Genomic DNA, 14,462 nt, shown 5'->3' on the forward strand with positions numbered 1-14,462 from the left:
AGCCCACAAGGAGAGACCATGGGGACATGCTGCAGCCCAGACCCTTCTGGGGCTGAGACAGAGGTTCAGTCCCTCACTGCAGGGACTCGAACAAGGATGTTCCTCTCATGCAGGCAGGGTTAACAGTGAAGGTTTTCTTCCTGAAAGCCCTCAGTGACATTACATTTAAATGTGCTGCATGCATTATTCATCTCTTTGCAGCAAGCAGCCAGAGCAGAGGCAGCTGTCAGTCCAATTCTTGTTCCAGAGCTCTGCCCTACAGCTGCCTCATGGGGGGCACAAGAAGGAATGAGGAGGTCCATGGGCCCAGTGGCCCACGCTCTTGGGCTGGAGAGCAATTATTTGCAAGGGTGGCTGCAGCCCCAGAAATGTCACCACACCTAGCTTTGTTTAGGAAAGGCTGGAGGAGGAATTTATTTCATAAAGGGAGGGTTTTTCTTGCATCTGTGTTGTATCAAAGGCAGGAAATCGTGCCTCTGTTCTCAAGGGTTTTGCTACAGTCCTTCTCTTGCACCTTTGTCTCTCAGGGCTTCTCCATAAAAATGTCAAAACTTTGAAATTCTGTTTTATTTTCTCTAGTGGAGAGAAAGTCTGGTTCAAGTCCACTCAGCAAAATGGCCCAAGATGACAATGTGAGCCCCAACCTGCAATTGCTGCCAAGGTGCACCTAGCACCTAGCACAGGGTGGATGCAAACAAGAATACATCTTGAAATCCTCACACTGACAAAAATACAACACAGATTTCCTTTACATCCCTCTTTCAGCACAGTAAGAGAAAGCCATATTCCCCAGTAGGAAAAAAGGGAAAGGAAGAAGCTAAAGTTAAAACTGCAGATGAAATATATCTCTTAGGCTAATGACTTGGTACATGATAGCACTTTGATCTTATCAATTAGAAAACAATCTGACTTCAGTCTTTTCTTCTGGGTATTATGGCCAAGATCATACCAACACTCTAAACTAAAAGGATCTGTTTTAGCTTGAGTATTATTTATTCACATGCTTTATGATTCTGTTTCATGGAGAAATGCAGGGACAGCATCTCATTAACTGAGGGAATATAAAGTTTTCTTTTTCAACACCATGAACATGGAAGCTCTGCAATCAGGGGTAATGTTTAAAACACTGAATGCACCTAGAGATATAATGTGACAAGGAAACTTGTCATGCATTCAATGAGAGGTGACAGCACACAGATAAAATACTAATCCCTTGTTATCAGCTCTGGGTACCACACTAAATGCAATTGTCAGAAATTCTTAGCAGAAGTTGACAGGACCAAGGCAGAGTTCATTCAGGGTCACTGGAAATGCCTGCTTCATTTGCATAAGCACTTTAGCAAGTACTTCAAGAGTCCTGCTTTTCAGAAAGAGTTTAAGCAATCAAGTTACATATTAACTAAGAGCAAGCAATTGTTTGAGGCCCAAATCCCCAAAAGTATTTGAACACCAATAACTACTGATTTTCAGGAAAAGCAATCCAGCATCTTAGCTCAAGTGTCCTTCTAGGTGGAGAAGTATCAATTTCTCTGAAGCCACAATGTTTGTCTCATCTGTATGTTAAGGTGACGGTAGAGAATCAACATCAAATTAGGAAAATACTTTATTTGACTTTTTACCATATTTTAACTCTCTACTCCTTCTGACAGAGGATGATGAACTTTTTTTGTTCCCTCAAGGGAAAACATCCTCAGAGAAAATTCATATTGGATTTTATAAGTATTTTGTATTCTTTGTTTACTCTCACAGTGTTCATCCATTACCAGTGAATTACCGTGTTGTTATACAAACCAGAAAACAGCTACAAATAACAATCAGTCTCTGCCTCAGGACACACAACAAGCTGAAGAGAATGATTTGAAAATGTTGTAGAGAGATGCTTGCCAAAGCAGACTTACTGTTTATGGCCGGAACAGATGCCTGCTAATTCAGGTGTGTACTTAAACTATTAAAGCAGATTATAGCTTCACACACCTCAGTGAGTCACCTGCACTGTGGCCATTCCAGGCTGAATGGAGAAGGCTGCAGTGTCCACTTGAACATTCTAGGCTAATAATTGTTAATTACACTGGGGTCTGCCCAGGACTGAGAACTACTCCCTCCTCCAATGAGAACACCCAGGACTCCAGGACTAAATCGGTCATACTACAGCCTTGGTTGTTGAGGATATCCAAACCCCACAGCTTTGACTCCTTATGTGCACATGTAAATTCAGATCCCGAGGTACAAAAAAGAGCACTGAACCTGTTATAAGAGGTGCCTGCATCCTGACTTGAAAAGCAGAGAAGTTCTGTTTTCTTCCTTTTTTTTTTTTTCTCAGCAACATGCATCCAGTGCCATATGGCAAGCTGACAGAAACTTCCTAGGCTTCATTTTATTCACATGTAAATTAATCAGTAATGCTAATAATTCAGACTTTCCTTCATCAGTGCTGGCAGAAGCAGAGCCAAAAAATATTTTAAAGGAATATTTAACAGAGATTGTATGGGGAAGGATAAGCATGGACAGGGAACGGAGCTGGAGTTCCAGGGAACTGCTCAGAGCTCTATCATTGCTTGTTTTGACAGCAGAAAAATTGGGGACTGAGAAAGTTACCTTTATATTGGCATCTTGCTTCTAGGAACTGTACTTTCCCCCATTTATGAATATCTATATCTTCTTTAAGTTATCAACTACCTCCTGTTTTAATATTGTTATTGATACCCATCAGGGAAAGAGGCTAAAATGAGCAATAAAACCATGGGCCTTCATTTAGAGACATAATCTGTTTAATAAATATGACTGTAAAAGCAATAAACAATAGCAATTATACATTACGCTACATTGTATTTAACGAAAGGGAAAAAGAAGATGAAAAAGTACATCAAAAAAAGTAATTTTAAAATTAGAAATAGTTCCAACACTATAAGAAAACTTTTTGATTGGCTTACTATAAAAATAAGTTGGCTAATGTTGGACTTCAGTGGGGACTATTATACAGTTGCAGCCAAAACTTTCCCATCTTTCTTAAAGCTGTAGTTGCAAACATAAGAGCAAAGCCATACAAACTGCTGTGTTTCTACCAGTCCTCAGAGAAACTGCAGAAGGAGGCAGAGGACTCTGTACTGTGATTATCCTTTAACTACTAAGGGACTAATGTCCTTCATATAATTTTTGTTTTGCCAGCAAGTGGGTTGATTTAGGTCTGTGCCCAGTTTGTGACAGAGAAATTCAAACCCACCACCACCAAATCCCTGCCCTGGGACTCTGGGCCACACTTACCATGCTGATTTCTCCTGGTCTTGACTCAGGTTGCCATGGACAAAGTCTACTGAATAAAAACCTACCTATGTCAGCAATCAGGATGCCTCCTACAAGTGCCTCACTGATTATGAACCTCTACTTTTCTCCACCTAACATAGTTCGGCAAGTGTACACTGGTTACAGTATTTCTGTCTTTACACTCCAAATCAAAGTCCTGGTGCTAGGTTTAATTACCTGAGTTGGGTTGGAAATCAACAGTTATAATGACCAGGGGCTAGGCTTCACACAGCTGTCCAGTGTCTTTGGAGGACTTGTTTGAGATCCTAATCCTACTTTCCTGCTGTTCCCTTGCACAGTCCGTGTGAACATGTCCTACAGCCTCATTTCCACTTGCAGGGCAAGATACAAGCTTAAGTTATTGATAAGAATTCAAATCTTGTGTAAGAGTGGTCCTGTGGTACTGAGGCTCAAAATGCATGGCAACAGTCCCAAGCCAAATTCTCCCTCCTGTGCCCACAGTGGCAGGAGCCTGCAGATCTGCAACCGGTGGGGGTGCCAAAGAAAGCCATTGGAAAACTGTGCACAGACCTTTCCCTGCCCCCTGTTCTAGGGACAAGGTAAATTACAAAAAACTGACAGGCCTTTGGGTGACTCTAAAAAGGCAGAGATCTCCTGGGGTTTCCCCAGACAAATTCAGCCATCAGCACTACATGGAGCTGAGGGTGTTGCTTTCTCTCAGCCAAAACTGAAGGTGTAAGGCCGGCACAAAGTACAGTGAGTTGTTGCTGGCAATAACCTCCTGCCTCTAATGCATGCTTATTCTGTTCTGTTCAGGGTGGGGAGGCAACATTATCCTCCCATGGTACTGCCTTGGTGTGAGCAGGCTAAGAAAGCTCTTTAAGAAGGAGCCTGGCCTCGCAGTTGGCATCACCCACACTCATTCTCAGCCTCCTCGCAGTGTGGGGCACGGACAGCAGCTGCAGCTAGAGGAACGAAGGGCAGAGTCCAAACAGAGAGATAAACCAGACTGACCAAGAATATTTTCAGTGCCTTAAAACTCCAGTGTGATTTCTTTGTGTGTGTGTCCTACAGAAGTCTGCTGGAGCGGTTACCCCTCCCGCAGCCCAAAGTGCTAAAAGAGCAGTTAAACCTAAAGCCAAGAACCCTAAACACTCCCTCCCACCTCCCACTGCCCCAGCCCTTCCCCCACATCCCAGCCCACCCCTCTCCCTAAAGAAGAGACTCCCCATGCATATTCTTGGCCTATATCATTATGAATTTTCTACAAATTAGAGACAGATCAGAAAAAAGAGAGTGAAAGGGTGAGGGGAAGGGCCGCAGGGGTGAATAGTGGTACCAATTCCTCTCCCCCCACCCCCCACTAAAATTGAACACCTGTACAATGCAGTTCCACTATGGTCTCAGTATAATGTCCACATGCACAGGCTTAAAGCTAAAAACCCTTTGTCATCTGAAGAATTAAAAAGTCCAAATGCAGTGAGCTTTACTCCTTTTTTTAGATACAGATGTTGGTGTCCTCAATTCAACCATTTACATAGGTAGGGATTTCTTTTGTGCTCTGGGGCTCAGCAGCTGTGGAAATACTTCCTGTGGCAAAGAACAAAATAAAAGTCAGTAAATAACATGCATACTTAGTCAAGGAAGATGCTTGCAGGTATCACCTTGATTGCCCTTGGGATTCAGCTGTTTCAGACTGACATATTCTTTCCAGAAATATTTTCTTGTCATTCAAACACTAAAGATGATGTCCTGTTCTTTTGCTAATGAAGATGATTCACCCATGTTGAACAGTAGAGGGAAAGGCAGGAGCAGAGGGGTGGAGGGAAGGAGGGGTTGAGGTCCTCAAAGGAAATGTGTAACTCATTTGCAATGATAAGGTGTTGGAGATTTCATAAATAACCTAACCTTTGCATTTGCAAAAGAAGGGCCTAAACCACACACATCCAGAAAATAGGAAAGTGAGGTTTTCTTGACGGAGTTTGGAGAAAAAATTAAATGATGCAGGGACATTAATTCTGATTCCTCCAAGGCAGGATCCCTGAATGTTAGTCAAAGGTGATGAAAAAAAAATGGTTTCTGAACAAGCATACAAAAGAGAAACACCCAATTACAGTCTTGCTTTGTTTTCCCAAAAGAAAGAAAACTCATTAAAAAAGAAATTGCTGATTTCCAGAAACAGATGAGGTAGTTGTATAGGAGAGTGCCTTTGCACTTTCTATTCTGTTCACATCTAGGTCCAGACCTTCTCATTTTGTCAATGAGCTCTGATTCAGTTTTCTCATTCATCTCACTGACAAGATGGAAAAACACTCTTAGCAAGTTTGTTGGACTGATTCCTTTTGATACATAATTGAGTCTGTGTATCTCACATATTTAACTTTAGTGCTCGATCGTGCAGTCACAGGTGCAAACCAAGGAGTTGTAAAAGGCCAATTTCTGGTGCAATGCAGTGTTCAGTAGCACAGCTGAAAAATGTATGAAATTCTGGCTGTTATAGAAAGACAGAAATGCTGTAGATGCACCAAATAAAAACCTACCCCAAAACCAAAAATTTGCTTTTGATTTCTCTTATCCGAGAGACTTCTAGGGTTTAAGTTTCCACCACCAGCAAGAGCAGTTTTGAAGGTACCTTGCATAGAGCTAGCAGTGCAAGTCTGAAAGTAGACTTGCAAGTCTACTGCAAGTCTGAAACTGCAGTTTGCACCACCACCACTGCATTCTTTTAGAAAGGGGAAGCTCAAAGCCCAAAGCTCACCCAACCGTAGAAACAGAGTTCCTGACTTGAAAGTGGGTGTTTCTCTCAGCATCTCACAGCAATTTTGCCTTGGAGGTTTCTAGGGGGGAAAAAAACAACAAGAACAAGAAAACCAAACATTAAGAAAAAATTGTTAAAGTTTAGGACCCACCGCTCTGGGTCTTGGCTTGAAATCTCTTGGTGATCCACAAGCTTTTTGGAAGTCCTCTGTCCAGACTACCTTGGTTGCATTTCCTTTCCTTGGGCTCTGGACTGTGGCCTGAGGTTGCTCTGTATGGGGAATACCACATGGGAAGGTTGGTCCCCTCACTCCATCCTGTGTTCTGCTAGGCAGGGATGCCCAGGTCTGCTGATGAATAGGTGCTTAAAAGCTTTTAATAGCTAAAAAACCTCCCTAGTGAACAGGTTAGGAGAGATCAGCATTGACTGCAGTGGAGCTTCCAGCTTTCATCAAGAGCCTTTTTCCTTTTTCCTCCCAGGTTGTTTCACAGGCTGCAATCTTAGCACATCACACTCCCCCCTTTAATTGTCCTTTTCCTTGTTCCCTCTCTGCAGCAGCCATGACTCCAAGCCTGCTTTAGCAAACACTCCAATAGATTTTAGAAACATCCTTATGTGAGATCTAAGGTTTGTTTAGGCTGATGAAACTGTGCAAATAAGGAATCTCAGTTGCAACTGTGCTTCACTCCTGCCATAGTCACAGAATCACAAAACAGTTGGGGTTGGAAGGGACCTCTGGAGAACATCTAGTCCAACCCCCTGCTAAAACAATTTCACCTAGAGCAGGTTGCATACAATCATGTCCAGGAGAGTTCTGAATATCTCCAGAGAAGGACAGTCCACAACATCCCTGGGCAGCCTTTTCTCTTTAATTCCTCTAACATAGGTACATGCCCTTATTTGCAAGAGTACCTCCAGTCTGGACTTGCAGAATTGTCATCTCATGAATGAAGCTGAGCATTGCCTAAGAAGTCCTGGCTTTAGCAGAACATGTCTCCAGACTGAAACCTCCCTGCTCTGTCCCAGTACTTCTACTGTAGCCAGGGTAACAGAAAACAGACTGATCCCAGAATGCCTTGTCCAAATCTATTCACTTTAGGTCCTAAAAAAGCCTGCTTTTGGAAATAATCAAACACATAGGCCTGTGGGAGAAGTCAGCCTGAGGATAAACCCAGCTGTCCAATATTGAGATCCCAGGTTTTACTCAGTTTATTTGGGAATCAGCCAGACTAACACTGCTGCTGGCAACAGGGTCTGGCACAGCACAAAGATCCCAGCAGCCAAAACATCAACAGATATTTAGCTTTCATATATTACTTACCGAATCACCTGCTCACCTCCATGTTCCAGGTGAGCTTCATCGGTTCTTCTGGCTATGGGGCTTAGCCCCACAACTATATCAGCCCCAGCAAAATAAATTACATTGCCAGCAGGATTTTTTTGAGAAGGGGAGGGGATCTACGTAGAGCAACTAGGAGAGAGAAAAAGCCTAAAGTTGTTCCCCTCCCTTTCATCACATGGCAGTGAGGGAGAGGGAAGAGTTAGAAGGTTTCCTGTAGCAAAACTAATGTTGCAGCAGAAGAGAATGGGAGGAGGATTGTGCAGGAATATGGGAAGAGGGGAGGCTGAGAAAAAGGTTAGCCAATTATAAGTCGGAGTCTGACCAGCTGCAGGATGCTGCAAGTTATTTACCTATGGGGTGGACTTCCAACTTCTCATCTACTAGTTGCTCAGGGCTCATCAGCTCACTTTGAGGGACATTAGGTATGCTGTCCCTCTGACTGACTGGACTGACCATCTCTTGATCTTTTTCATTCTGCATCTGTGCATATATATTAAGGCCAGGAATCTTCCTAAAACATTAACAGAAACCATCATTGTGTGGTACTCTGGCAGATGATGTAGTATCAGCTTTTACAAACCAAAAAACAACTCTGTCAGAAAAAGAAAACCCAACAAACAAACCCCAAACACCTCAGCGAAAGGCAGCAAGGGAGAGAAGGAAATGGCTCAGGGAAGGTCATACCTTTTGAACTTGTAGATGACAAACACAGCTAGTCCCACAAAAACAACAGAGAGGAGCATCAGCATGGCTGAACCACTGTGACTGGGAGTGAGGTCCACCAGGGGAGCTGCAAGAGAGGAGAAAGTTAGAGCCACCCCCAGCCTGAAGTGAAAGCTGCTCCCTCCAGAAATACAGTTCATTTTCCCCTCTTACTGCACTTGTAGCAGGTCTGCACATCTCCTGGGCTTCTCTCCCTTTTTAATCCACCTGGGAAGAAACCCAAGTTCAGATCACCTGTGGTGCTCAACATACCCATTGATGTGAAGTTCCACAGCTTTCCCCTTAGAGGACTTTCTTTCAGATTAAATTAAAAACCCAAAGCACATCAAAACTAATCTTAATCAAAGAGCTTCGCTGTATTTCTCAGAGTTTTGCTCACCATCTTGCCACAACTCCTCCCAAAACAAGGCCACCCAACCCATCCAGAAGCATGGATTTCCCAGAAATACAAAGTGAATGGTATTAGACAGAGTTGCCATCACTCTCACACATGTGTACAGGAGGGCAGTGAGCCTCCAAGCAGTTTCACACGGAGGAGCAGAGGAGTCAGTTGTTCCTGCAGACTCCGTACTGCAGACAGACACAGAGCTCCAGCTGTGCCATGACAAGGAGCAAACACATCCTCACTCACAGAACATGGCCCAGGTAGTGCCCTCCTCTGCAAGGCAGTCAAAAGCAACTTAACTGCTGCCAAACACGTCCTCCTCCTCTTGCATCTCTTCACATGCACTAAACAGAACCCTCCTAAACCAGAGCCAGAAAACACAAGGAAACAGGCACACACAAGCAAAGGCGCACACATCACACGCACACGTATTTTCAGCTTCACATCCAGACTGATAAACCCAAAATTTACAAAGAGAAGTGAAAAACCTTCCCCTTCCTACATCTAGCAGCAGCCAGAAAGAAAGGATCCTTTATTATGAATTCCTCACACATCTCCACTCCGTCCCCTCTCCATCTGTGTTTTGTGGGTCTCTGCAGTTCTGTGGGATGACGAAGTGGCTCTCCAGCCTATTCAGATTCAGCATCACTCAATGTTCCTGCTCTAATGCTGCACTGAGAGCCCAGTAATAAACAGCTATTTAACTGCTTTGTGAGGAATATTGGCATGTTTTCCTATGCCTTAGAGTTGAAGTTGTCTGTTGGGTTGGGGACGTTGGTTTGTTTTTTATCTCATGAGAAGAAGGAATGAATATGATGAATGAATCACAATCTGTTGTCTATAATTGCCATAAATTAATCCTTCCTCCAGTGTGGTCTGAACAAAGAGGAAAGAAGTCTGAAATGTGCTGAGGCCAATGCTTGTCATTCTTCTGTGCTCCAGGGAATGCACACACTCACACACAACACACACACAGAAAGTCATTTCTACAGGCTCTGCTTGAATGTCCACTCCAAGGTACTTTAGATACCTGAACTTTTGCTCCCTGCAGGTCCTCTGCTGCAGAAAACATTGCTGTGCATGGGCAGGCACACACAGAGGGGAACACACACGTGTACTGAGGCGTGCAACATAAATACAGGTGTACACAGATATGTGTGTGTACACTTCCAAAAACATATTGAGCTTTGTGGTTCAGCCAACTACAGCCCATAGCTACCAGAGTCCAACACAAAATCAGTAAAAAGGCTGGGAAAGAAGGAATAATATAGCCCAGAGCAGCACCTTTGGGCATGTGCATCCCCTGGGACTGTGTTTTCTAAGGGCTGTTTCTGGCATTGTGCTGTATTCCAGGTATCCCTGGTTCATTTTATTTAATTTTTTTATAAAAGCTTGGATTTCCAAAGGCCAGTTCTCCTTATTTTCTAACAACCAAAACAATAGCTTTCAGCAGAGAAGTAAGTCTCTCATGGCTCTTTGTCAAATTTTGAACTATTCACAAGTTTTGGTGTCATGAAAGTGGGCCTTTTGCTTAGATGGAGAACATGACCTCTGCAGCTTGTTAAGGAGACATAATCCCTCAAAGACCTCACAGTGGATGTTCTCTGGGTTTTTAATACATAGTTTGGCCATCCAAGCTCATTTTGCAGTCTTGCTGAATCCTGTTTCTTCAAAAGACAAAATCCTATAGGGTTCCTATAGGACATGGTGAGTCAAGTTACAGCAATCACTCACCAGTGGCTTTGACAAAGTACAACAAAGCCTACCGCACAGAAAAAAATAATGTTTGCATCTGTTATGGACAAAAAATACTCCTTCCTGGTGTCTGTGTGTAAATACAAATAAAAACATGCATTTTTTGGTAAAAATTATGAACAATTGCAGGTAACGCCAGTTTTGAAACTGACATTATATGCTTTTGGTTCTAACTTGTCTAAAAATAAGCATCTGGCCATTTGTTCCACAGCTAATGGAAAGCAGAAACACACAGCAATATTCTCAGGACAGATATTAGAAAGCTCTGCTTAGGAAAAATGAAATATCGGAAACCCCAGGCCTTTCTTTTGGGGGAATGTAAATGCAGTCACATTACACCCTCTCTTATTATTCTCTCTTTTCTTACTGCTTACAAGGCAGCACGTGGACTGACACCTGGTTGGGAAAATCCATTCATACCACAAAAAGTTTTTGGAGAGTACAAAATGGTTTTGCTGGTACAAATGAACTGAGGGTTTAAGTTTTCAAGTTTTCAAAAGAAGCTGATACCAACTGATCAGAATTATCAGCAGTGCCTGGGGAAAATGAACTGCTAAGAGTGTGGATTTGTTTGTCCATCTCTTGTTAAGTAGGACCTGTGCTGTGAAATGAATTTTTAGCATGCAGAATGGACAGCGACATATGTAATTAAATATCAGGACTTTGGAGATGACTTATTTTGAAATAGGATTAGTTAAGGCCCAAACTGCCTGATCCTATTTTTAGGATATCTATAGTAATTCTAGTCTTTCATACTGCTGAAAAACTTTTGGGCAGTGTTTAGTTGCTTTGAATGTTTGTTGACTCCAGAATATCTGAACATATCCAAGGTAACTTTTGGCAGGTAACTTTTGCACTGTGGGACCCAGGCTGAAAATGCCACGGTGCTGCTTAGCTATTGAATATTTCAGAGATAACCAAGAAATACACACTTCTGCTGCTACTTATACCATGTTTCCAAAAAACCAGTAAATTTTTGCACCTAAGAAAACAAAAGGATTAGCTGTAAATGCAAAAGCCACTGTATCTTTTTGGCATGATATAGAAAGGCGAGGTAGAGCAGACATTTTAATGTCTGCTCATACACTGTGTTGTCATTGTGATATTTTTACAAGAAATGTTTAAAATACAGCTGATAGCACACTACTACCATCAATATATTGCTTGCTGTGCTATAGGGCAACTCAGAAGGCATACACAGAAAGAGGATACTCACCTGCTGTTAAATGGGCAGCATGGACAAGGATTCGAACTCCTGGCTTCAACTCAAAATGTACCAGGTTTTGGTTCAGTTTCTGGATCAGTGTTTCTGAAATCTGGGAATGAAAACAAAACAAAACAAAACAAACAAAAAAAAAGGCATTTATTTCTGCTGGCAAAGCTAAGATTTTGCAGACTTTCCAAGCACAGATTCCACAGAATCCTATCACTTCACAATGAAGGATTTTGGACAGAGTGGTTTGTGTATGGTCAGCACTGGCTGCGTAACAAGGTGCCCTGTCACACCTCTGTGAGAGCAGCCCAGCAGCAAAAGGGAATTGAGCACTAAAAGAGGGTTCCACTCTCACGTGAAAGTGGCCACAGGACCAGCCAGCAAGAGGGAACTTTTCAATTGTTAATGAACACTTGCTCATAATAAATAACTTCTTGCTTGCCGAGTGGCCAGTTCCATGCTCTTAGAGGATGTTCGTAACATGTGATATACCTGAATAAAAATGAATGGTTTAGATCCTTGCCACAGCTTGCAGTTAATTTTCAAGTTCTAAAAGCAAATTTCATTTCATCCAGCTCTGAGACTCAAGACAGCTGCTCCCTAATCCTTAAATATGTACCAGAACCAGCTTGAATCTGGAAGTGTTTACTGATGACAGAACATGGCTTAAACAAAATGCATGTTCCATCTCTTCTTCTGGTTACATTTATAACCCACCATCTTTCATGGGGGAGATATTCCACAGAGCTTTCAGATCACCAGATTATCTTTCCATAACTGATGACATCAACAGAGCCCTGGCAGAAATGAAGCAGATTATTCCTCCTTTAGGGACACAACAGAAAAGATGAGCATTTGCTGAGATAAGACCCCATGAAATCTGTATGTGTACAGTAAAAGAGCCAAACTTTGGTCCATTCTGTTGGCAAACATGCCTTTTTTTTTAAGTCAGTTTGTCGCAATATGCACAGATCCACTTTTTCCACATCACACTTCATTACATGCAAGAAGTTTCAGGCATGTTGCCATTAAAAACAAAAAATCCAAATAGATTAATCAAGGAATGGAAGCCTACAGACATGGTGTTGACAGTTTGTTGTGTGTCTTTTGTATGTTCATTTGCCTGACGTTTCATGTATTGCACATTTTCTTACAGCAGAGAGCGATTTTCCAATTGAACAGTCACAGTTCTCCAGGCTGGCTGATGGAAACACAACATCCCCCATAACCTATAATATGCTGAGAATGTGTTTTTACAGCCATGCCAGGATCAAGTGGAATCATATTCTAGTGCTCACCACTTAATTCAATTTGTTTTAACTAAATCCTTATTCCTTCTTGAAGATTAATGAAAAATTGTCAGAAAAAAGAACATTCCAATAATTTTTACACCATCTTTTTCATGTTCTTCATTTTTGTCTGGTTGAGCTATTTCAGTAAATTCTACCCAGATATGATTAGATGTTCCTTGGCTATCATTCATCACAGGATGAGATTTATCTGCTTCTTTTATTTTTTTAACATTCTTAATGGTTCTTTCAATACTCTTGGCTCATACACTTCATTTCTGGCTGCTGATCACTTGAATATGTGCCTTTGGTCCAATATCAATTTGGCAATAACTCTTACAGGCATTTTATTTATATTTTTAAATATATCTCTTTAAAGTTACAATTTATTTCATGGGTGCCAGAATGAGCAATAAATATATTTCTTCCAATAGCAAGAAAAAATACCACCTGCATTCAAAGAGCCATCTGTTGAGCTCAGAGCAGCAGGGATGGTGACACAAAGATGTGCAGTACATGAAGAATGCCTGGGAAGCAAATTATAGCCCTCTTTAAGGATTTGAGCATACTAATAACCAAGATTGACAACTATAAAAAGTTTTTCATCTCTAAAACTAGAGCAACAGATGCAGATTGATATGGTGTAAACCAGGTACATTAATGGCTCATGAAACTAATGGGAAAAGTATCATCCAGGCTGTACCCAGTCCTAAATGAAACCTAACTCTCCTCCTTAACTCTGCAGGAATTTTCCTTTCTGCTCTGAGATCCTGATGCTGCTGGGGCAGCTGAACCCTGAACCTCTGTGAGGAAGAAGAATTAAAAAAAAAAAAAAGAAGCAAATATGAGTCAGTAAACTAAAGGAAGGAGACAACCACATTGTGTATCATTCCTCTTCAACACCTTGTGATACCTGCACAAAATGGCAGGGAAAGAGCAGAGGTAAAAAACATACATGGTGCCTTCTATACAAGCATACAAGCAGAGGCTTACTGTGGTACATAACTCAGTCTGCAGCTGGAAAATGTTGTATATGGCACTGGAGAATGGCTTCCTCAAGGATTTGAGCAAAAAATGGATGAATGGGAGAATGTGGAGAAAGTCAGCATGAGAAGGTGCAAGAGATTTGGTTGGGCACGGGTGACTTGAAGGGGCAGTGAGATCTCCCCTGGCCTGCCTGCAGGCTCCTGGGGCACTGAGTGAAGAGGCAAAACAGCAGCTGAGAGGAGCTGTGGCTGCCTCCCAGCAGGCCAGGTGTATGAGAGAAAAAACAGGTATTCCTCTCTGGAGGGCCAAGGGAAAGGAAAAACAAGGAGAGAGAAGTAAGGGTAAAGTAGTAAGGAAAAGGAAGAAAGACAGAAAGAAAGAGTCACAACTGAAATTTATTATTACTGTATTGCTTCCTTACTTGATTCTGAATGAGGACTTCATTGTATAACATCCTGTACAAATTCATCTCAGACTAAAATAATTTTTGCCTGAGACCATCAGTGTCTCAGCAGAGGCTTGAAACAGCAGTAACTGTTCCAGGACTACACACAAAGTGTCAAAACTGGCAGCAACACTGTTCTTTCTGTGCAGAGTATGAAGCATATTTTCTTGGCTCAATTAATTACATGTTCTCCCAGTGGCTTCTTGTGTACAGCTTTTTTTTTTTTTCCTTCTTGGTTTTCATGGAATCTGAACAAGTGAAAAAAGTAACAGCCTAAGATCTTAAAAAGTGCCAGAAATTCTAG

At 42.0% G+C, this 14,462-nt stretch overlaps 1 protein-coding gene across 4 annotated transcripts in view; it reads right to left on the reverse strand.

Annotated features, from left to right (window-relative positions):
* Window positions 1–967: 967 nt before the first annotated feature.
* Window positions 968–14,462, reverse strand: part of SORCS1 (sortilin related VPS10 domain containing receptor 1) — a 263,542-nt gene continuing 250,047 nt past the window's right edge. Inside the window, exons 24-28 of one of the 4 annotated variants that reach the window (XM_038140147.1) lie at window positions 11,441–11,540; window positions 8,046–8,151; window positions 7,712–7,872; window positions 6,171–6,289; window positions 970–4,851 (exon numbers count right to left, since the gene is read on the reverse strand). In XM_038140147.1, coding sequence (XP_037996075.1) covers window positions 4,795–4,851; window positions 6,171–6,289; window positions 7,712–7,872; window positions 8,046–8,151; window positions 11,441–11,540 — 543 coding nt within the window. In that variant the 3' untranslated portion in view covers window positions 970–4,794. Of the gene's footprint in view, window positions 4,852–6,170; window positions 6,290–7,711; window positions 7,873–8,045; window positions 8,152–11,440; window positions 11,541–14,462 lie in introns of all 4 variants that reach the window. The other 3 variants (XM_038140148.1, XM_038140149.1, XM_038140150.1) reach the window with 3 other exon arrangements.

Source organism: Motacilla alba, chromosome 6 (genome assembly GCF_015832195.1).
Source record: "Motacilla alba alba isolate MOTALB_02 chromosome 6, Motacilla_alba_V1.0_pri, whole genome shotgun sequence".
Lineage (NCBI taxonomy): Eukaryota > Metazoa > Chordata > Aves > Passeriformes > Motacillidae > Motacilla > Motacilla alba.